General features: G+C 38.4%; 1 protein-coding gene across 2 annotated transcripts in view; it reads left to right on the top strand.

Moving 5' to 3' along the window:
- Positions 1-25126, top strand: part of Tex10 (testis expressed 10) — a 44669-nt gene that overhangs the window by 5631 nt on the left and 13912 nt on the right. For both annotated transcript variants that reach the window (XM_036179400.1, XM_036179399.1), the window contains exons 5-11: positions 4995-5107; positions 11297-11535; positions 12050-12185; positions 12695-12870; positions 14561-14738; positions 19014-19102; positions 19942-20075. In XM_036179400.1, the coding sequence (XP_036035293.1) occupies positions 4995-5107; positions 11297-11535; positions 12050-12185; positions 12695-12870; positions 14561-14738; positions 19014-19102; positions 19942-20075 (1065 nt within the window). The remainder of the gene's footprint in view (positions 1-4994; positions 5108-11296; positions 11536-12049; positions 12186-12694; positions 12871-14560; positions 14739-19013; positions 19103-19941; positions 20076-25126) is intronic.

The raw sequence follows: 25126 nt of genomic DNA, 5'->3' as shown, positions 1-25126 counted from the left end.
TTATTAGAAATGATTTCACAGTAATATTAAAATGTGTTGCTCATAGGCCAGATATCGTGGTGTTACTTTTAATCTTAAGCACTTTGGAGACATATCTTTGAGTTCAAGGTCAACTAGGTCTATATGATGAAGTCCAGGCCAGCTGGAACTGCATAGTGATACCCTGTCTCTGAAAATAAACAAAGAAACAAAAACCAGTGTTGCTTATGGCAAACTAAGAACATTTGGAAGGTTCTTATGGGATTGAACAGTTGCTTATTAAGCGGTTCCTGTTGTCGTGTCCTCAGACGCAGCGATGGGAGGTTGTACTGAAGTCAGTGATGGTCATGGAGTATGCTATGTGTAGTGCAAGTAAGGGGAGCAAAGCTGTGAGGTCAGGTTTGCTAAGTTACCGTGCTAGCACTCACAGGGCAGCTTCAGGAGCACTGCTGTAGAGTGGGAGGCACATGTTCTACAAAGACTTGGCTGGACCCCTGTGAGTCTTTTAAAGTTGCCCATATACACGTAACACTGAGAAGGCATGTTTTTCTGTTTTTTGTTTTGTTTTCATTTAAGTCTTTTTAGTTTGAGCTAAAGATGAGAACGAGCCATTATGCTGTGTAAGGTAAAACTAAGGATAAAGAGTAATTTTGAAAAGCATTATGGATTTGTGCTAAGATGTGCTTAAAGGGCTTGTTGTATTATTGCTAGTCCATCACTATCTGTAGGGATGTTTTAAAATTGCTTTTACAACTAGGATAGCATCTTCTTATTGATTACACTTTTGAGCTCCAAAGTATATTAGCAACAAACTAATAGGTAAGAGTATAATGTGTTACTTTAGGAAGCAAAGCTTAGTTCTTAATGGCATTTTGTGGTATAGGCTCACAGTAGTATATAGAGCTTAGAAAAATCTATATTTGTAATTTTAATGGATCTATAGCAATTCTTTTTGGTTTTTCAAGACAGGGTTTCTCTGTAGCTTTGGAGCCTGTCCTGGAACTCACTCTGTAGACTGGGCTGGCTTTGAACTTACAGAGATCCACCTGCCTCTGCCTCCCGAGTGCTGGGATTACAGGTGTGCACTGACGACGACGACGACACCACCTCCACCCAGCTCTATAGCAATTCTTGATTTAAAGTGATATGACTTGAAAATTTTTGATGTAGAATGGTATTAAAACTTAGCTGCACAATGATCTGCCTTTTACTTTTATGCTGTTGAATACATTCTGTGAGGCATTACTACTTCATTATAAGACAGCCTTTGTATCAAATACTATTGTTTAACCATAGGCTAATAATGAAGTGTGCTGAATATATTTAAGGTAGGCTAGGGCAAATTTTGATATTTGCTTAATTAGGGCTATTAAAATGCATTTGAATTTAAGATATTTTCTACCTAAAAATGGGTTTATTAGGATAAAACTCAGCAAGTCAGGATTTTCATCTGAAAGACTGAGAAAAATAGAAATTGTGATACTTAATCTGGACTAGTATTTCTCCACTTTAAATACTTTTGTAGTATTTGTATTTAGAACAGGAGACAAAATACACAATCTGCAAATCCACTAATTGTGCTAGTTTCCGGTCTTGAAATTTAATGGATATTTAAAATAGTATACTTTGTAACTTTTATCATTACAGGATTGTCTAGTAGCATTTCATTTATATGGGATCCTTAAGTTTTTAAGACACAGACTGTTGAAGACTAGAACACTATATTGAGATACTGTATAAAACTGGTATGAGTAGGGCCAGAGAGATGGTTCAGTGGTTCAAAATGATTACTGCTCTTCGCTTTCTCTTTAATATTTATTTATTTTTTTTTACGTGTATAAGCATTCACCTACATAGATATGGGAACATCATGTGTGTGCAACTGATACCTGCAGAGGCCTAGAGGGCTTTGGATTCCCTGTAACTGAAGTTCCAGGTTGTGGGCTCCCACGTGGGTGCTGGGAACTAAATCCAGGTTCCTAAACACTGAGCCATCTCTCCAGCCCTTTGAGTATATAGTGCTGAGTCCATTAGTTTGTTTGCCTATGGTGGATAGGTCACAATTCCACTCCAGATAGCTATAACTCTAGCTCTGGGGAATTTAATGCCTTTAGCCACATGAGCACCTACACTTGTGTATAGATTCACACATAGACGCCTACGCATACATGTAATTAAAGCAAAAATCTTATGAGGGGGTGGTGAATTTATATTGGAATAATATATACATACATATGCATAGACACACATATTTACAGTATTAAAGATGGAACCCAGAGCCTTAGCTGTACTAACTGAGCTATTCTCAGCCCACAGATATCTAAAAACACCTTGCTATCTATGCTAGACTGTAATAATTTGGTAAAAACAAACTATTATAAGCAAATGTAAAATTTTATCTGCATTGTGACATCAAAAGGAAATTTAATGTGTTTTACCATCCCACAGTTCCTCTCCTGCTTACTTTACTGGTAGAATAATAGACTGTTGTGTGACCTGTATAATGGCTTAATCTTTAGGAAGAAGGAAATGACATTCCTTTGAGCACAAATCACAGATATGGGCTGAATTGTAAATTTTTTATTTTCTTAATTGCATATTTTTCTATTGATGAATTGACATCTAGGATAAATGTAGTCTTAGAAGTGCTGCTTGCTTAGGACTACTGGAACCTTTTCATACATTTGGTGTAGGTGGTCTTGTCAGACTTTCTTTTTGGGACTACTAGCTCCCCAATAATGACACAGAAACGTATTAATTATGAAAGCTTGGCCTTAGCTTAGGCTTGTTTCTAGCTTTTACAACTTAAATTAACCAGTTTCTATTAATCTACGTTTTGCCATGTGGCTCGTTACCTCTCCTCCCCATTCTATATATCCAACTTCCTTAGCGCATCCCTGGTGTCTTCTGCAGTGCCAGATTCTAACCCTGGAGTCCTGCCTATTCTCTCCTGCCTAGCTATTGGCCATTCAGCTCTTTATTAAACCAGTCAGGTGCTTTAGTCAGGTAAGGCAAAACATAGACACATCTTCACACAGTGTAAACAAATATCCCACAACAATTTGATTTGCTGGTATTTACAAAACAATTGAGAAATTTCATTTGTGTTCAAATATTTTAAAAGATAACTTGAAGCTTTGGTCTTTGCTCCAAAAGAAACCTCAAAGTACATTGCATCATAGTATAGCGTTTGAGGATGTGGAGCCCTTACTGAGGTTGTTCATTTCTCATGTGAATGTCTTTAATGTATACCTAGTTTTAAGAATGCAAATGAGAACATGATTTAGCATTACATTTTTTTCTTTTAGGGTCCTGCGTCGATAGTGTCAGGAACTGTTATAATCACTATAAATGTTTTGTGTCTTAGATTTATATCTTAATGCTTGCTTTACTTCTATTTCCTGTTTTATCATTGTTATTTCATAAAAATTAGAATTTGAAACCAAACAGCTGTTTTTTTCCCCATATATGTGCTCACCTGATTACGTTCATTACAATTTAAATTCAAGCCAAGTATGGTAGAATATGCTTGTAGTCCCAGTGTCTGAGGATATTTATTGTTGTGATGAAACACCATCACCAAAAACAAGTTGGGGAGGGGAGAGTTTATTTTGCTTACAGTTCTGACTGTTCATTGGAGGATAGGAACTCAAACAGGGCAGGAACCTGAAGTCAGGAGCTGATAGAGAAGCTCTGGAGGGGTGCTGCTTCCTGGCTTGCTAAGCCTGTTTTCTTAGAACTGAGGGCCACCTACTCAGGAGGGGCCCCATCCATAAAGGGCTGGGCCCTCCCCTCTCAGTCACTAATTAAGAAGATGTCCTGCAAGCATGCCTATGGAGGCATCTTTAAAATTGAGGTTTCCTTTTAGATGACGACAGCTTGTGTTAAGTTGACTTAAAAATGAGCCACTTCACCCAGCGTTCAAGAGATGAAGGCAGGAAGATTTCAAGTTCTAGGCCAGCCTGGGTTATGTAGTGAAAACTGGTCTTACAAATAATTCCAGGACTGGGGAAAGAGCTCAGTGGATAAAGTGCTTGCTGTTTAGGCATAGTGATCTGAGTTTTAAGTCAGTACCCAGGTAAACGCTGAGCATTGTGAGGACACATGCACTTAGAACCCATTACTGGGGCAGGAGAGACAGGTGGGTTCCTGGGGTTGTCAGCTAGCCACCTAGCCTATTGGTGAGCTCCAGACCAATGAGAGACCTTGTTTTAAAAAACAAAAATAGCTCCTGAGGAACAGCACTTGAGATTGACTTCTGACCCCTACATAAGTTTGCATGTACTATACAGTATACAATTCCTCAGTTATATCGGTCACTTTTTTTTTTTTTTTTTTTTTGCCCTTGGTGCTTATGGACAAATACTAGCTATAGTTTAAGTACTTGATAGCTCAATGTGAGAGATGACTACTGTATTAGATAGCATATATAAGGAATAATTATGTTATTTCAGAAATCTTGAGTATTACTGTACTATTCTGAACTTGAGAAAAAGGTATGAGCATTATTGATAAGGTGCTTGTTAGTGGTGCATACCTTCTGGTGGCATTGATGGTAAATGGTATAGAATGTCAACACTAAAGTCTGATGTAGGATGTTAGAAACATACATGGAAAACAAAATGAAAAAAAACATACATGGAAATGGGTGGTGAGGAGCACAGAGTTCAGGAAGTAGTCTGAAGATAATAAGGTATTTTAAAATGTAACTTAAGGAGCAAGTAGAAACACTGGGGAATGGTCTTATATAGAGAGCATAAAGTAGAAGACATGCTTAAATATTAAATTAATGGTTAAAAGTAGGAATTTTTCTTAAATCTCATTTACTTGTGAATAAAAATTGGATGCTGTGTTTGATTTTAAATTTTATTTATGTACTATAGCATTAGCAGAAGTAGTCTTACAATGGGGCATTATTAATAGTTAAGTATTGCCATTGTCAAATTTCTGCCTAAGTTTTAGTTACTTTACATTTTGTCTTGTGTATTTTCTAATCTGAACCTTTATTTCAATAGGAGTCATGGCTTCGAAAGAATTACCTTACTGATTTCAAACATCATTTTATGAGCCATTTTCCATATGCCTTAAAAGAAATAACCAAGCAGCGAAAGAAAGAGACAAATAAAAGGTATTACAGTTGTTTTCTACTGTGTGGGAAGAATATGCTTTGTATCCTAAAATTATTAGAGGATAGCTGCACCTGCAGCTTTGTATACTGTGAGGCACTCTCATCTGAATCTTCATGAAGATGAAGACTAGCAAGGCAAGACTGACCATGGACAAATTACTTTAAGCCTTAGGACTAGCAATCTGCTTTGTGTTTGTAATTCTGTATAGATTTTTGCCAGAGGTATGTCAGATTACATAAATAGGAATCGAATAAAAATTGCTGAGGCAGCTAGCTTATTAAAGTTCATCCATTTGTTCCCATGTGTCCATCAGGAAACTGATAATGAAGTTGTATTGTCCTGAAGAAAATCAGAAAGGGTCATAGAGGATGGAGTTTAATAATAATTAAAGTCTACTTCAAATGAGAACAGGTGTGAAAATAGGCTATGTAATAAAACTTGACAAGCTAGTACAAGATGGAACAGTAAAATTGTAATTGCCCCAAATGAGCAGACACTTGAAAGGGAACTTAAGATCTGGCAAAACTTGTTGAAATATATCAAAGGCAGAGAGATGGAGAAACACTAAGGCTCTTTGAGCAAGGTTCAAGGTGCTCATAATTGATGAGGTTATTGATTGTATAAGTTTTTCATGGATTCACTAAGTACTTGCCTCTTACTATAAATGGGGTATTTTAGTAGAGAAAAAGTATTTTAGGGCACACTCTTGGCTTTCTGAATGATTTTATTGTTGATCCTAAGCAAGTACGTCAGAGTCCAGTTGGAGCCGATTTCATGAGTTTTTAGGTTCGGTGAAGGATCTTGCCTCAAAAAGAAAGGTATAGGGGTTAGACAGAGACAGAGGTGGGTCACTGGGTAAAGGCACTTGCCTGACTGCCTGAGTTAATGCCAGGACCTAAATTGTAGAAGAGACTAGACTCCTCCAAGTTGTCCTCTGACATCCACAAGTGTGGCACCTGTATGCCCATGCACATTCACAATATAAGCAAATAAAAAACAATAACAACAACAAAAAACAAACCCAAAACACCATCAAGGAAAGATACCTGTTGTTGTCCATGAGCTTCCATGTTACATTTGTATGGGTACCTGCAGACATGCACACACCACACACGTATATAACACTACACATATATGCCCTCCATATCATCTGAAAGAGCATAAAGAAGAGGCTACTTATTAAAGATTTACTAGATATTCAATAGTCATGCTTACCTGTAGTCTATTATTTCAGTTAAATGGAGAGTTTCAGAAAGAAATTTTATAATAGCCTTTCCCCTCCCCTTTTTGGTGGGGAAGGGCTCGAGACAGGGTTTCTCTGTGTAGCTTTGGAGCCTTTCCTGGAACTCACTTTGTAGCCCAGGCTGGCCTTGAATTCACATTGATCTGCCTGCCTCTTCCTCCCGAGTGCTGGGATTAAAGGCATGCGCCACCACTGCCTGGCATATAATAGCTTTTTAAAAGGTTTATTTTTATTTTATGAGTATTTTGCTTACATATAAGTTGGTGTGTGCATGTGGTGTGCGTGCGTGTGTGTGTCTGTGACCCATGGTTGTCAGAAGAGGGTATCAGATTCCTGGGAACTGGTTCAGAGGGTTGTGAGCAACCATGTGCTGGAAACCAAATCCATTGTCCTCTGCTAAAACAGCAAGTGTTCTTAACTGTTGAACATCTCTCCAGCCCTCAGTTCATGGGTTTTAAATTGCTTGCTTTTCTGTGTAATGTCACTCTGTGTGGTCTTGCCTGGAATGAATATCATTTCATTTTACAGTTTATCATTATTTTAACTTTTTTATTAGTAAACTTTAACATAGGTATATATGGTCAAGTGAAAAACAATAATGTAGGATTCTGCATTCATGGTCTTAAGTGTCTGCTTAGGATCTTGGAATATGTTCAAGACTTGGATTTGGCAGGTTATTCAAAAATGAATCAAGTGAACCTACAAATTTGAGGAGAACAAAGGACATTGTTTGCTAATGTTTAAATTTGTGCTTTCAATTAAACATTGGAATTTTGGGTATCTTCCATCTTTCACTGAATTTGAAGCTTAAGTGTTCTAGCTTTTTGTTCTCTTTTTAAAGTTTCTGTCATTACATCTGGGATCATTTAGAGTCATTCATTCATTTATTCATTCATTTATTTATTCATTTTTAAGTGAATGGGTGTTTTGCCTGCACATGTATCTGTGCACCATGTACATTCAGTGCCCACTGAGGCCAGAAGATGTTGGATCCCCTGGGTCTGGAGTTACAGGTTGTTGTGAGCTACCATGTGGGTGCTGGGAATTGAACCCAGGTTCTCTGGAAGAGCAGCCAGTGCTTTTAATCTCTGGATTGTGCTTTTTGTGTCTGTCTGTCTGTCTTTCTCTCTCTCTCTCTCTCTCTCTCTCTTCCTTTTTTTTTTTTTTTAAATAAAAGTACCATTTCTCTATTTTTTTGAGGGTGTGTGTGTTATCTACATACTCGTGTGTGCAGGTGTATGATCCTGAGGCAATTCAAGAGGTCATGCTCTACCTTATTTTTTACCTTATTCTCTTCAAATTTATAGGTTCACTTGGTTAATTTTTATGAAATTGTCTGCCAAATCCAAGTCTAAATATAGCCGTAAACATATTCCAAGATCCTAAGCAGATACTTAAGACCATGATTGGGTCTCTAAAAGAATGTGGAGGTAGGCTGGTGGTCAGCAAGCCCCAGTGGTCCTCTGTCTCCATTTTATCACAGTGCTGGAGTTATAGGCAGTTGCATTACATACTTGGATTTATACATGGATTCTGGGGATTGGAATCTTCTTATCCACTGAACCATCTCCTTGGCCCCCATTTCTCCATTTCTGAAGAATGGTTTTAGCAATGTAAGGTTCTAGGTTTCCTTGTGCATGTGCACAGTAACACTTTATAATCTCCTGGTTTCTATTGCTGTTAGGAAGTCATCTTTGAGTTGACTCAATTTAAATGTTACTTCTGTTCTGTTTCTCTTTGAGACATGGTCTTACATAGTCAAGCCTAGACTCTAACTTACTGTGTAGCTAAGGATAGCCTTGAACTACTGATTGTTCTGCTATTCTAGTTAGGGTTACTATTGCTATGACTAAACACCATGACCAAAATAGTTGGTGAGGAAAGAGTTTTTTTTGTCTTGTACTTCCACACATTGTAGTCCATCACCAAAGGACAGAAGCTATGGATGAGTGTTGCTTACCTATTTTGCTCCCCTATGACAGAACTCAGGGCTATCAACCCAGGGATGACCCCACCCACAATGGTCTGGACTCTTCCACATCCATCAATTAAGAAAATGCCATATAGGCTTGCATACAGTCCAGTCTTATGGAGGCATTTTCTCAGTTGAGGTTCCCTCTGCTCCTTGTAACTCTTAACTTGAGCCAGGTTGACATAAAACTAGACAGTATACCCGCCTTTGCCTTCTGTGTGCTAGGGTTGCAGGTATGTGCCACCATACCTGGCTTTTCTTCCCAACACCCTTGCAATTTTTCTTTTTCTCTTTGTTCTTCAGTTTCTCATAGCCTTAAAAAAAGATTTATTTATTTATTATGTATACAGTATTCTGACGTGTATGCCTACACACCAGAAGAAGGCACCAGATCTTATTATAAATGGTTGTGAGCCACCATGTGGTTGCTGGGAATTGAACTCAGGACCTCTGGAAGAGCAGCCAGTGTTCTTAACCTCTGAGCCATCTCTCCAGCCTGTTTCTTGTAGTTTTATAGTGATATTTCAATAGGTGTTTTTCAAGAAAGGCTTTCTCTCTGGCTGTCCTGGAACTCACTCTAGAGTAGGCTTTAGAATCAGAGATCATCCTGTCTCTTCCTCCCAAGTGTGGGATTGAAGGTGTACACCACTACGCCCAGCTCTTGTATATTTAGTTTTAAAACTTGCTGTGTAAATAACTAGAGGAACAGAATTAACTATTCTAAATTGCAGATATCCATTAAGACCTAGATCAGTGGTTTGAGACTCCTTTTTAAGGGTCAAATGACCCTTTCATAGGGGTCACCTAAGACCATCAGAAAACATAGATTAACAGTAGCAAAAATATAGTTTTGAAGTAGCATTGAAGTAATTTTATGGTTGGGTGGGGTTACCATAGCATAAAGAACTGTGTTAAAGGGTCTCACTCAGTATTAGGAAGGTTGAGAACCATTGTTCTAGATAGTAATTAGGCTGTGTGAGAGAAACTTATGTACAGTAAGTGTTCAAGGTTTCATTCTCTCCTAATAATGAAATTTCACATTTTTAGTAGAGATTTGACTACATAAGGTAAAAATGATTTTTCTCAGCTTCCTTGGGAGTATTTAAATTGGTACTTTTCTAAACTTTCTGAGACATCTTTCAGTGTCAGACTTGTGTTTTGAGTCGTCCATTGGCCACCTCTCTGTGGGCTTATGCCATGTTTAAGTTCAGCATATCCAAAACAAGACCTTAGTCTGGGTCTCCGTTTTTCTTCCTCTCTCTTAAGTCACCACCAGTGCTTAAATTCCTGACTCCTTCACAGTCTCCAAACCCATATACATACATTTAAACAAATTTCAAATCCAGATACTTTTATTTTTCCTAAATGCCTTCTTGGTCTGTTCCAACATTGACTCTTCTTGTCATTCCTGACATGGCTTACCTAAATTGTTTAAATAACCACACAGCCTTTTCTTTGATAATAGTCTGTAACACTCAGTTTCCTTTTGTGCCCATGTAGTCTAAAAGAAGCAGTATCTATGTTTCTTCTTTGTCTGCAGAATTTGTTTGGATGTCTTTAGCCACTGACTCATTGTCGCTTGGTACCATTTTCCCCTTAGGCCTTGCATTTGATGCTCAGTAGTACCAGACTTAATTTCTGTACTTGGATATGTATGTTAATTCACTACATGTCCTTGCTCAGACCTTACCTGGAACTGTCTTTTTCTTTATTTATTCAGGTTATTTTGAGATAGTTATAATTGTGACTAATGTTTTTCTAAACAGAATTGCCTCTACTATTAAATAATCTGAGATGAATATATTCTAAGTTGCAACTTATTTTTATAATACTCTGCTTGAGGTATGTTGTAATTTCTTTGAAGCTTTGGAAGGAATGTGTTTTACTTGGATAAAAGAAATGAAATGATTTTTAATATTTTAATAGATGAATTATAAAATTGCATGATTGTTTACCTGCATGAGTTTTCTTTTTACTTTTTGGTTTTGTTTGTTTGGTTTTTTTTTTTTTTTTTTTTTTGGTTTTTCGAGACAGCATTTCTCTGTGTAGCTTTGCGCCTTTTCTGGAGCTCACATGGTAGCCCAGATTGGCCTCGAACTCACGGAGATCCGCCTGGCTCTGCCTCCAGGAGTGCTGGGATTAAAGGCGTGCGCCACCACCGCCCGGCTACTTTTTAGTTTTTTGAGACAGGATTTCTCTGTAAAATAGTCTGAAACAGTCCTGGCTGTTCTGGAACTCACTCTGTAGATCAGGTTGGCCTTGAACTCACAGAGTCCACTTGCCTCTGCCTCCCAAGTTCTGAGATTAAAGGTGTGTACCACCACCACCACCACCACCACCACCACCACCACCACCACTACCCAGCATACAATTTTTAATGTTTGTTTATTTTGAGACAGGATCTCACTATGTAGACCACACTGCCCTTGAACTCAAGAGATTGAGCTGTCTCTGCCTCCCAAGTATTGGAATTAGGGGCATAATGCCACCACACCCTGCAGTTCTCTTATTTCATGCACAAGCAAATTATGATGAGAAATTAGTGGTTCTTTTGAAACATGATTAGTTTGAAGTTAAGTAAAAATCAGTATTATTGTAATGTTCCACTAAATACAAGTTCTTGCCTTAAAAATATCTTGAAGTGAGTTAGGATTTTTAGGTCTTAACAACCCTTGTAGAAAGTCTTAAGATTCCAGTGCAGTATTAGGTATCACCATTTGCTCTTCTTGTAATAGTAACTCAATAATGTCCAGAGCCATAGATGCTCTAATTTTTTTTTTTTAATTTAACCTTGATTCCACAAGGTAGTTTTATTTCTAGAACTATGGCCTTAAGTTGCCGTGTACTCTGTCTTCTTGGAAATTGTAAATTCTACAAGAAAAAAAAAAAACCTTTTTATCCTTGTTAGGACTATTTTAAGTGTTCACAAGCAGGTGTGGTTTATAGATCTGTGTGTGTGTGTTTTGTTTTTAGCATCAAGCATTGCACGGTTCTCTCCAATAATGTAGATCATCTTTTACTGAATTTAACGCTGTCTGATATCATGGTCTCGCTGGCAAATGCCTCAACTTTGCAGAATGATTCCAGTTGGATAGAAACAATAAGGAAATTTGTGACGGAGACCCTTAAAGGTGGTGCTAGGCTGAACAGTAAACAGCTGAACAGATTGCTTGGAGTCTCATGGAGGCTGATACAGATGCAACCAAACAGAGGTAGGTGGTAGAGGAGAGGCGCTCTGGGTCTGGCATAAGTAGCGATTGCTGTCCCTCCATGTAGTTGTGCTACTCACATTCAAGCCATTGCAGGCCTACGTGTCTACAAAGCAGTGTGCTTGAGCACTGGGACTATGGCTTACAGTGTTGCTTTCTTGGGCTGGGGCCGTTCTGCAGCAAACTGGTGAGGATGTCTGTCTTCTGGATGTGCTTACTCCTCCTCTGATTAGCTTGAAATTAAGTTAGATTTTTGAAGTGACTTACTAATTTTCTTTCCCCATTCAAATCAAAGCTTTCCTTTTTCATCCTTTCTAATACCTTGGTTTTTGTCATCCTAGGTTTGTTCCTAAGAAAAGTGATAATGTAATCTCTGGTTGCTTTGACTTTTGTGTGTCACACTGTTGCTATATATGATAAGCATCAGTTTATGCCTAAGACAGCTTTGCCCAGGAACAAAGAAGTACTGTGTGGAAGAAGTGTCTGTCCTATGCAGTTGTTGTCTTTCTCTTCTCAGAGGCTACAGAGAATCTCATTAAGGCGGTGTATACGCTCTATCAACAGAGAGGCCTGCTTCTTCCAGTTAGGACTTTGTTAATCAAATTTTTCAGTAAAATCTATCAGAAAGAAGAACTGAGGTCTTACAGATTGAGGTAAAGATTTTTTTTTATTTACCCTTAGTCTCTTGCTGAGTTGTTTTGTAGTCTGTGTACATCAGTATGATTAAGTCTTTAAAGTCTATTTGTTGAATTCAAGAAATGGTATAAAATTTATCAACAAGAATTCATCATAGTGCTAGAAAACTATACCCCATATCTTAACAGACTAAGATAGTGCAAGGCTGAAGTTGTTTTGTATGGTGGCAACATTCTAAAGGCGTCAGTTTATTGTTTCATATATTTTATGGTAGCTAACACAGGATAAACAACTCACATAGATCTCACTGGTGTCCCTGCTCATTTAGAAATTATGTAACTTAGTGGGCAAAATGCCCCTGCTACAAAAGGGATGTCAGTATCCTACCTGCTTTCAAATGCTTAAGTAAGAAAGTGCGTTATTTGTAAATCACTACTTTTGTTATATTTCAATAGAAAAAAGGATTGGTTTTGGCTGTAGTAATAGCTCACGTTTGTAAATTAACATTTATCCTGTTCTTCCTAAGGTACCGAAGCAGAGTGCTCTCCCGTTGGCTGGCGGGCCTTCCCTTGCAGCTTTCTCACCTTGGCTCCCGAAACCCTGAGCTGTCCACACAACTGATTGATATCATTCATACTGCGGCAGCACAAGCAAATAAGGACTTACTGAAAAGCTTACAAGCTGCTGCTCTACGAATTTATGGTGTGTGGGTGTTTAGTGGTGGAGGTGGCCTACATCTCTTCCAACAAGGAATGTTAAAAGGGAGTTCTGTGATTTGTCTTTCTTTTGGTAAATTGCTCAAACAAATTACTAGATAGTATATTGGAATAGTTTTTACCTTTTATATTCTCCCTACCTGTTTTTGTTGTTGTTTTGTAAGGTGTGTTCGTTTGGGACAGGGTCTCACAATGAAGTTCAAGCCCCTCAAACATGAGATCTTGTCTCTACCTCGAGTACACGTCCCTCCATGCCTAACTTGACTATTTTCATTCTTAAGTTATCTTTAAAACAATTCATAAATTTAACTGAAAAGGTACTTTGAAAATTCTTTTGATGCTTTGCTGGCAAGATAGTTGCCAAAGATAATCATCATGAGTATCTTTGATGATTCCAATATCAATATTCTATTCCTCTCTAGAACTGACTTACTTATAGCACGAATTGTTAGGTCTTGTTAATAAACAAACCCAGAGCCGGGTATGGGGTGAATACTGAAAGATCAGAGAAGCATAACAAACCACAGCCACCTTACCTTGCCAGTTCCTCAGCTGATCCTGTTTCCTCAGACTGGAAGCCTCTGAGTCCCCATTCAGAATGAATCTCAGCTGAAATGCTGCTAAAAGCCTAAAAGCTTAACCAGGTTCTAGTTCCTGGTCCTCACGCTTTAAATACCTTTCTGCTTTTGGCCATCACTTCCTGGGATTAGAGTCTTGAGTCACTATGCCTGGCTGTTTTCAATGTGGCCTTGAACTCACAGAGATCCAGAGGATTTCTGCCTCTGGAATGCTAGGGTTAAAGGTGTGTGTGCCACCATTTTCTGGCCTCTATGTTTAGTGGCTGTTCTGTTCTCTGACCCCAGATAAGTTTATTAGGGTGCACAATATTTTGGGGAACACAATACCACCACACTTACTACTTAGTATTTTGAAGAAAAATACTAATAAAAGCTTATTGGCATTTATATTTGTAAAGTATATATGACTTACATTTATTGAGATATAAATCACATGCTGTAAATTCTATCATTGTATATTTATGTTGTATAACTCAGTGATTCTTGAGTATATTACTACTACCTAATTCTAGGACGTTTTCATCACTCCCAAAAGACACTGTGTTTTTATTAGTCATCTCCTAGTCTTTCCTTACTCCAGCTCCTGACAACAGTTAATGTATATTCTGTTTATAGCTTTGCCTATCAGGACTTTATTTTAAAGATTTAAAAAATATATTTTAAATTATGTGTCTGTGTGTGGGTTTATGCATGTGGGTGCAGTACTCTTGGAGGTCAGCGGTATCAGATCTCCATGGAGCTTGAGTTAGAGGCAGTTGTGAGCCACCTGATCTGGTCCTCACTAGCAACATGCTTTTCACCTCTGAGTCCTGTCTCCAGCCTGTTTTCAATACCATCAACATTTTTATTTAAAAAAAAAAAAAATCTGTTTCTGTGAAGACTGTTGGATGTTGTAAAGTTAATAGTGTCAAAAATGATTATGTTCAGTATTTTACTTAAATAGCTTACTAAGCCATATGTGATTTTTAAGATTGAAATTTAACATCATTTGTCAGCCTTGACTTCATTGGAAGTCATCAAGGCGATTTAATTATTTAGTCTGAGTTTGTGTACCTTTGTAGCTGAATTTCATACTCACACAACCCCCCCCCCCCCCAGATCCACAGGAAGGCGCGGTGGTGGTTCTTCCTGCAGAATCTCAGCAGCGTTTGGTTCAGCTGTTGTACTTCCTTCCTGCGCTGCCTGCGGACTTGCTTTCTCGGCTAAGTCGGTGCTGCATCATGGGGAGACTTGGTTCAAGTCTGGCTGCCACTCTGATTGGAATACTGTACATGAGGTATCCCTGAAGTGAGCTGTGTTTTAAGTGTATCGTCGTTCTCTCTCTCATTACACAGTGGAGATACAGGAATTTTGTTTTGCTTAGTTTTCTGAGAATAGGATCTTTCTGTATAGTTCTGGCTGTCCTGGAAGTCTCTGTAGACCAGACTGGCCTCAAACTCAAGATCTGCCTGCCTCTACTTCCTAAGTGCTGGGAGTAAAGGCGTGTGCCACCAGGCCCAGGTATCAGTTGATTCTTGTAATAAACATATTTTTGGCTATTGTAAACTGCACTGTGGTTCATAATTGTCTGCCTTACTTTTCTAGCATGAGCTGTTCACAGTATTGTTTATAAATGAAAAGTCAAGGTTTACTTGTGTGTGTTTGTGTGTCAGAATGGTTATATTTTTAGGAGTTTGAAGCACTGACCAGTTTTCTATGCTTTTCCTCCATAGAAATAGGAAAAAACTCAACTTTGGTGTAAGCCCTTATTTAATGTTAGGCCTTTGAAATTTCTTTCTTTTATCTATAACCAGAAGTGTTTTTACTTACTGGTTTCCATTGGAGGGTACACTGTTCCTTAGCTACAGTGTCTAAGATTCTGTTAAGATTAGCTTTTAAATACTGAAATCGAGTCTCTGGAAACTACATTTAATGTTTATGAATATCAGTTATGGTTGTCTAAAGTTTATTAGCTTTTGTCAAGAATGGGTTCAACAGTCTTGCTTTATTTAACTTTCCTCTGGAGATTTGTAGTGATGGTTGGAAAATTGGATTAGTCTGCAACACTGATAATGAAGGTTCATAATCAGTAACAGCAGATTGTGACTGGGGCTGGAGTTCAGTGGGAGAGTGTTGGTTTGAGGCCTCGTTTTTGTCCTGGTTCAGTAGTAGTCTGTTTGGTTCCTTCAGATGTACTTTTAAGTACTTCAGGGTTTTTTCCTTCAGTGTCTCTCCTTTTCTGCTAGACCATGATTATATTCCAGCCGGTTTTTTAGTCTGTCCTGTATTGGTATAAAAGTCTTGCTTCTTAATCCCGTATCTGCTAGGTGCTGTTGCCAGATTATTTTTCCAGAGATAGCTTTGATAAATTTTATGTTGTGGCATTAATGGGGCTTAGAGATTAAGTTCACCTTTTGTAGTTTTGTTGCCCAGCTGTTTGTTAGAATTAGGTTATTCCCAGTGTGAAAACCCCATCATTTAGACACTGTCCGTGTTCATTTTCTCTCAGCTTTTAAGAAGGGTACTTAGAATTACTGCCTGTACCTTTTCCCACCCATTTATAGTTTCTTAGGATTTGACATCCACCTCCTGTTGGCCTTTTCTACATTGTTGCCACAGCTGCCTGAATCAGCCACTGCAGCTGTGGCTACTAGCAGTGGTTGGGCTGCAGGTGCCACAGTCTGAGGGAATGCTGTTCCCTCACACACTCTTTTAAAGCTACAAGGGAGCTTAACTAAACCTCTCCCTCTAAAGAACTCCAGATTCAAAGGTTATGGGGGAATTCTCCTCAGAGAGGCTGAATAGCAAGTAGCTCACCTTTCCTTGCTGGCGTCTTCCCAAAAAGCCCTCATGCTTCTTCTCCCCTCCTTAAAAACCCTTCTCCACCTGGTTCCTCCCTACCACTTCCTGTTAGCTAGTTGCTGACAGTCTTCTGACCACAGGTGAATTTTATTTAATCAAACACATCTTTGCGTCATTAAACGTTCCAGGGCCGGGCGGTGGTGGCACACGCCTTTAATCCCAGCACTCAGGAGGCAGACAGGTAGATCTCTGTGAGTTCGAGGCCAGCCTGCATTACCAAGCGAGTTCCAGGAAAGACGCAAAAGCTACACAGGGAAACCCTGTCTCAGAAAACCAAAAACCAAAAACCAAAACAAAACAAAAATAAATAAAAAAAAAACCAAACCAAAACAACAACAACAAAATACCCAAACATTCCAGAGCATAAACAAAAGTAATACACAAAAGTAATACACCTTGAAATGATATTCTACAACAACCCTCCTACCAATACCACTGTTGAATAGAAAACAACTCAATCCTGAACAGTTATGCCATGTGGCAAATTCTTGTAAGAGTATTTGGAACAATTGCTAAGTAGTATTTCATGCTGTCTTTAAAACTAAAGTGATACTGTGTTTACTGTCAACTTCTAATGTTATGTTCTATGGCCTTTCTCATTTGTATTTCTGCCCATGATTTTTATAGCTAGATTGGGTAATATAATTATGGATAATCTTTTTCCCCAAAAACATGAATAAGGACATTTCTCTACAGTGTTGAACAGAGAGAAATTGGACTAAGAAACTTTGTCTTGGGTTTTCATGAGGGTGCATGTGGTACAAATTTCCAGGACCAAACTTGGTTTGCCGCTTTCACTTTTGCATAATTATTTATACTGCTCCTTTTAGTAGTGCTCTGGCTTGGGTAAAACTGAGAGAATGGGCTGCTTGAGATTTGTTCCAAGTCAAACTTGAAGTGGACTTTCTCCTTGTAGCCACTGGGTGGCACAGTTGCTTCCTGTATTTCCTGGGTGTAAGAGGATGTTTTCTATCAACTCTTTTGTCCCTCTTGCTGTCCTTTCTGTCGAGTTCCTGTGATATACCTCCATAGATGTCTGCATGTCCCTTGGAATGGTACAAGAATGCTTGCTTATTTAGTGTGCCTCCTCCTATTTAAGAATATTAATAAATACAAATGTAGGGTTTTTTGTTTGTTTGTTTGTTTTACAACCCCCTTGTGACAGGAGGTAAATTAGAAAAGCCTAATTCTATCTGGCATTTACTCAGTTGCCTGATAAAGTCTGTAATGTCAGCTGGTTAGGTCTGATCATTGTGTCTTTTTGCTGCATCTCTGCTTGGCAGTCACACTTTCCCTAAGGAAGACTTGCTCTGAGGGGTTTTCAGAGAACAGCTAGTAACTTGTGCTACAGGAGGAACCAAGGACTTCTCATTTTACATTTGGTTTTGGTCTTTTGAGAAAGGGTCTCATGTAACCGAGGCTGATCTCAAACTCAGTGTGTAGCAGAGGGTGAGCTTGAACTCCTGATTTTCCAGCCTCTGCCTCACAAGTACTGGGTTTACAGGTTTGTGCCACTATGCCCAGCTCATTTAGACTTTGTTTGAAATCCTCTGCTTTATTATGCTTTTGTGAGGGTATACCAGAATGTAGCATATCATTGCTTTAACAATAAACTTTTTAACTCTGATTAGGATGCTTTTTGCTTTAGTGAGCTGTGAAGCTGAGATTTCATTATTTTAATTATCTTACTTGGCAAGAGTAAGACCTTTTTTTTTGTTTTTTGTTTTTTGAGACTGGGTTTCTCTGTAGCTTTGCGCCTTTTCCTGGAACTCACTTGGTAGTCCAGACTGGCCTCGAACTCACAGAGATCTGCCTGCCTCTGCCTCCCGATTGCTGGGATTAAAGGTAATCCACCCCGGCAAGACTTTTTGTATAAATAAAAACTTAGTACATATTGGTGGAACCTACCACTGAAATAAAAAATTCTTTGGCTCTTTGGATCTAATTTTGAAACGTGCTGAAGTTTTGCTACATCATATATATGGGCCAGTTATACTTTTTAATGAGACATAACTATTAAATATTTGTACCTCTAACTTTCATAATTACAATACTGGGGTCCTTGTGTATGAAGTTTAAACAGTATATATACTATGGGTTTTACACAACTTGCAGTTAGATTTGTTTTTTAAAATTAAAATTTAATTTATTTAAGGGGTGTGTGTGTGTGTGTGTGTGTGTGTGTACATGTGTACATGTGTACATGTGTACATGTATACATACACATACACATGGAGGTCAGAAGACAATCTGCAGAAGTCAGTTCTCTACTAGCATATGGGTCCCAGGGACTGAACTCAGGTCATAATGTTTGGTAGCAGGTGCTTTACACTGAGTAATTTTGCCAGGTTTGTTTATGATAAAGGAAAACACAGGACTGGGATTATGGCTCAGTGTTAGGGTACTTGGAGGTCCTGGGATTAATCTCTGAAGACCCCTCATTTTTCTTTAATGGTTTGTTTGTTTATTTATTTATTTTTGCCTTTATGTGCATTGTTTTGCCTGCAAATATAGCTGTCTGAGGGTGTTGGATCCCCAGGAAATGGAATTACAGACAGCCATGAGCTGCTATGTGGGTTGCTGGGTATTGAACCTGGGTTCTCTGGAAGAGCAGCCAGTGCTCTTAACCACTGAGCCATTTCTCCAGCCCTCTGCCATCCTCTGACTCTTAATAAAGACAGACTGGTAATAGTTCTTTTGTTTCTTATAGATCGTCCTTTTCTGGATGGAGCCACTCGGTTAATGACTACTTAATGACAGATGTGGACTATCTCAGCTTCTTATTTTCCACACTTACAGGTAGCCATATTAACAATCATGCCAAGTTAAAAAGAGAACACAAGTTAAAAAGTGACCGTGACACTAGCCTCCTTATTTGCTTATGGAAGTATGGTGTTAACATGGAAGCAGTTAGCATGTTGTGCAGTATCTGTGGCAGTCTGCTCATTCTGAGGGCTGCTGGTCAGGAGGCAGGTTTCTGTGTGTGTTGGACAAAGTAGAAAAGAGCCAAGAGGGATGTGAGAATTATGTTAGGTAAGGTAATCCATGTTCAGGTGGGTGATCCACCTCTCCATTCCACCCTTTTCTCCCCAAAGAAGAGACTTAGAGCCAATGAGTAACTGAAAAGCATTGGAGGACCATTGTATAAGAACATACAGTGTTGAATGTATTTGGAAGGAATCATATTATTGCTGTTTCCTGTTTGTTCATTTGCTTTGTATCATGTTTTTGAGACAGCGCTTCCCTATGAAACTTTGTTTGGCCTTGATTTTGGTGATCCCCCTACCTCTCCCTCCAGAGTGCTGGGATTAAAGACCTGTGACACCATACTCCACTCATTTTCCTTGTTAAAACCTACTGCCCCCCTCCCTTTTAAAAATTCAAGATTACTAAAGCTCCCAGTAGAAATGGTAAAAAAAAAATTTTTTTTTTTTTTTTTTTGCTGTGTTGGAGATTGGGTCAGATCACATCCTTTGTATGTGTAGTTAATGTGAAAATTTTATGGTTTCATTTCTAGGATTTAATTCCTTAAGACACTGTAAGATACAGAAATACAACAAAGAAGAGCTATTATGAGTGTTGTATATTACTGCTCTGTGATTTATTTTTCAGCTGGCTCTGTTTGTCCCCCACATTAGGGTTTTCAAAAGAGGAGTTGGCCTGGCTTCAGAACCTTCGAGGAGTTCCTCATGTCATCCAGACATCGCTTTCCCCTGTGCTTCTCTACCTTACAGACTTGGACCAGTTTTTACACCATTGGGATATAACAGAGGTAACAGTGCATCCAGAAAGAAACTGTTCATTTCCATAGTCCTGCTGGAGTCACCAGTGCTTGCTGTGTGCTGGGTGCCATGTGTCACATGCTACTAGACACAGCAGGGTATAGAGTGGTCCTTGTGCTGGAGAGGACTGCTGTGTCTATAGGGTGAATCCATGTGTTTTGAAGTGGGAGAATATGTACGTAGAGCTTCATGGGAGAGGAGGAATTTGAGTTAATAAATGAGAAAACTTAGGTAAAGGTTGGCATCTTTGAAAGTGAGTTTTTAGTTTTTATTTTCTGTCTATCTATCTATCCATCTATCCATCTATCCATCTATCCATCTATCTGTCTATCTATCTATCTATCTATCTATCTATCTATGTATCTATCTATTTGGTGTGTTGAGACAGGGTTTCTCTGTGTATCCTTTTGGAGACTGTTCTGGAACTCAGTCTGTAGACCAGGCTGGCCTTGAACTAAAGGAAATCTGCCAGCCTCTGCCTCTCGAGTGCTGGGATTAAAGGTGTGTGCCACCACCGCCCTCCTGAAAGTGAGTTTTTAAACAAAAAAATTGCTCACTGGTTTCTTTGATTTTTAAGAATTAACGTGTAATTTATTAAAATTAAACTTAAGACCCTAGTTCATGATAAAGGTCTTAGATCAGGAATACAAGGAACATACCTAAACATAATAAAGGCAATTTACAGCAACCCAACAGCCACCATCAAATTAAAGGAGAAAAACTCAAAATGAAAAATCAGGAATAAGACAAGGCTGTCCACTCTCCTCATACTTATTCAATATAGTACTTGAAGTTCTAGCTAGAGCAATAAGACAACAAAAGGAGATCAAGGAGATGCAAATTGGAAAGGAAGAAGTCAAACTTTCACTATTTGCAGATGATATGATAGTATACATAAGTGACCCCAAAAATTCTACCAGGGAACTCCTACAGCTGATAAACTCCTTCAGTAAAGTGGCAGGATACAAGATCAACTCAAAAAATCAGTAGCCCTCCTATACACAAATGATAATAGGGCTGAGAAAGAAATCAGAGAAACATCACCCTTTACAGTAGCCACAAATAATATAAAATACCTTGGGGTAACTCTAACTAAACAAGTGAAGGACCAGTATGATAAGAACTTTAAGTCTCTGAAGAAAGAAATTAAAGATGTCAGAAAATGGAAAGATCTCCCATGCTCATGGATAGGCAGGATTAACATAGTAAAAATGGCAATCTTACCAAAAGCAATCTACAGATTCAATGCAATCAAAATCAACCCATCAAAATCCCAACACAATTCTTCACAGACTTAGAAAGAACAATACTTGACTTCATATGGAAAAACAACCCAGGATAGCTAAAAGAATCCTGTATAATAAAGCAACCTCTGGAGGCATCACTATCCCTGACCTCAAGCTCTACTATAGAGCTATAGTAATATAAACAGCTTGGTACTGGTATAAAAACCAACATGTGGACCAATGGAATTGAATTGAAGACCCTGACATTAATCCACACACATACAAACACCTGATTTTTGACAACGAAGCCAAAACTACAATGGAAAAAAAGAAAATATCTTCAACAAATGATTCTGGCATAACTGGATGTCAACATGTAAAAGATTACAAATAGATCCATATCTGTCACCATGCACAAAACTCAAGTCCAAGTGGATCAAAGACCTCAACATAAATCCAATTACACTGAACTTGATAGAGAAGGTAGGAAGTACTCTTGAACACATTTGCACAGGAGACCACTTCCTAAATATAACACCAGTAGCAGACTCTGAGAGTAACAATTAATAAATGGCACCTCTTGAAACTGAGGTTTTGTAGGGCAAAAGACACGGTCAATAAGACAAAAAGACAGCCTACAGAATGGTAAAAGATCTTCACCAACCCCACATCTGAAGACTGTTCTCCAAAGTATATAAAGAACCCCAAAAGTCACAAATACTGGTACGAAGTGTTTGAGTTGTGTATGTGTCTTATTTTTTTTTTTTTAAGATACACTCTGACTATATGTAGTCCATGCTGGACTTAACCTCAAATCCCTACCTCCTGAGGTCGGCATGGGTTGCCCATCATTTCTTTTTTTGTTTGTTTGTTTTTCGAGACAGGGTTTCTCTGTCTTTCCTGGGACTTTCTTGTGCCTTTCCTGGGACTCACTTGGTGGCCCAGGCTGGCCTGGAACCCACAGAGATCCACCTGCCTCTGCCTCTTGAGTGCTGGGATTAAAGGCATGCGCCACTACCGCCCGGCTGCCCATCATTTCTTAATTAACATCTGTTTCTGTTCTGTGTCTCTGCTGGCTGATAACTTTATTGATCTAAGAGATATTTGGTTGGGACACTCACTGTTTTGTTTTTTTTTTGTGTGTTTTTTTTTTTTTTTGAGCTGAGGATCGAACCCAGGGCCTGTGCTCTAGCAAGCGCTCTACCTCTGAGCTAAATCCCCAACCCAGACACTATTAAATTGATGTTTTCACTTCATTCTATCCTGAAGTCTACTCATGTTCCTTTCTAGAAGTTAGAGCTATGCTTTTTGTAGATGTTTAAACTACTTCTGTCTTGACCTTATTTGACACTGTTCAGAAGGCTAAGGTTATAGGTCATACCAGTGACATTTAGCCTCTGCAACTCTGCCTGGTATCATTTTGAGTTCTGCATAAATACTTAGTTTTAAAAAGTGAAAAGGAATAATGAAATAGTGAAAAGGAATAGGGTAACTGATATTTATAGTTGAGATTTACTTCATAAGAGATGACAAGAGCTAAAAAAATAAACCTCTCTTGTGTATAAGACCTAAAAATTATATTTAAGAACTGAGTTTGTTAACAATTTTTAGTAGTAATTGTCATTTTAAGGATAATTCTGATGTGTTTAAATTATCATTTGACATTTCAGAAAATCATTTTATGGAGATTAGTGGGCTAGGATTCCAGGCATAGGTTTGATGGCGTCTAATTTGGTGAGCTAGATAATTCAACATTTTTGGCCTTGTTTTAAGGAGGCTTTGAATTAAATGATGTTTTGTGCACATCTCTAGTTTGTGTGTGTGTGTGTGTGTGTGTTTAGTATGTATGGCATATGTGTATTAAAGCATATCATATTTGGAAAGCCACAGTGTAGCTGTGTGTGTGCCTGTGTGTGCGTGTGTCTGTCTGTCTAATATGTATGGCATATGTATATTAAAGCATATCATATTTGGAAAGCCACAGTGTAGCTGTATGTGTGTCTGTGTATGTCTGTGTGTCTGTGTCTGTCTGTCTAGTATGTATGGCATGTGTATATTAAGCATACCATCTTTGGAAAGCCACAGTGTAGCAGTCATGAAAGTGTCATCAACTATTTCTGAGATGAACATTTGGCATGGCCATGGACTGAGTTGAAAGGTTGCTGTCTTTGAAATGTTAAGGTATAAATTGTGGGAAATTAGAGTTATAATTTTAGTTTTTGAAGCTTTTAAGCAAAAACCGTCAATTTCCTTTTCAGTAAACTGGTTGTATTTGAATTCCATCTTAATGTGAATGTATTTGAAGTACACATAATTTTCGTATCTTAAGTATTATCAATTTTATTTTTCTAATTCATATGAATAAGTTAGCAATAGATTAGAATTCCTTAGTTAGTGTTATCTGCCAGGTGGAAATGAGGTTTTCACTGAATCTATTTGGGCATAGTATTGTCTATTTGAGAATAGTATTCACAAAGAGAGAGAGAGAGAGAGAGAGAAGAAAGAAAACTCAGAAGGCCAGATAGTGTAGGGAAGAGTCTTTATCCCTCCTTAGCCAACCATATGTTCCCCCAGCCCTTCCTGAGTGCCTGCCTACCTTTTGGTTTTCTCCTTTTATAAAAGTGACACTGTAGACATTGGTCTGGGCCTTGTATTTTTCACTTAGTGACTTTGTGACCAGTCTTTCTGACATAAAAAGTAGTGCTTATAGCAGTAATCAACAGGGAAAAACCCAAAAGGAAGAGATGCCTGGACCGAAAGAGGAGAGACTCAGTGGAGAGTCCCTTTTTTCAAAAGTCCAGTGAATTGTTTAACGCTAATGTTGTTTTAACTTGTCACTTTTAAGATAGTGAATGGTTAGTTGCAAAGGCTTTTTTTGTTGTTGTTGAGTAGTGCTGGGGTTGGTTACAACCCAGGGTCTTCAGCCTGTTGAGCACACTGTGTCATTGAACCACATTGGACCCAGCCTCCTAAAAATACATTGATTTTTCATGACTAAACCTTGAACACAAGTGTAACAATTCCAGGATTTTTATACACTTATGTGTCTTCTCCTCTTATAGTAACATAATCTAAATTTTATCGTATTCTTTTTAAGTACACCCCACCCCCCCTTTCCTTTAGTTTTCTGGGACAGGGTTTCTCTGTGTAACAATCTTGTCTGAGCTGGAACTAACACAGTAGACCAGGCTGGCCTTGAACTCTGCCTCTGCCTCCTGAGTGCTGGGATTAAAGGCGTGTTTCACCACCGCCTGGGTGTTTCTTTATAGTTTTTTCCATAACTAAGTGCATCTTCCAACTCCTGTTTAGTTTTACATGTTGTTGAACTGTTTGGTAATTTGCTTGTGTTGAACAGTTCATTTTTTATTGCTGTACAATTTTTTTTTTTTTTTTAGCTATTTTATGTATGTATGTCCATATACCACTTGGGTATCTGGTGTCTGTAGAGGCCAGAAGAGGGTTTCAGATCCCTGGGAACTGAAGTTACAGACACTATACCGGTGCTGAGAATTGAGCCTAGTTCTCTGAAAGTGGCCAATTCTCTTTGCCACTGAGCCATCTCTCTGGCCTCCCTGCTCCAACATTATATTGTAGTAAAATTTCTTGCCTGACTTATTGTTTATCATATTTTTAGCATTTTTATCTTTCCTTGGCATAGTGGTTAAAAAGGTAATTATATGCCTGTTTTTCTGTATGTTGTGTGTATTTTTCTACATTTCCAAATAATCTTTTTAAAAATTACTTTGTGTATGGGTATTTTGGTAACATGTATGTCTGTGTACAACATGTGTGTCTGGTGCCCTTGGGGCCCAGAA

The sequence above is a fragment of the Onychomys torridus genome, chromosome 2, assembly GCF_903995425.1.
Source record: "Onychomys torridus chromosome 2, mOncTor1.1, whole genome shotgun sequence".
Classification (NCBI taxonomy): Eukaryota; Metazoa; Chordata; class Mammalia; order Rodentia; family Cricetidae; genus Onychomys; species Onychomys torridus.
Note: the sequence above shows the minus strand (reverse complement) of the source record. Positions and strands in the feature narration are given on the sequence as shown.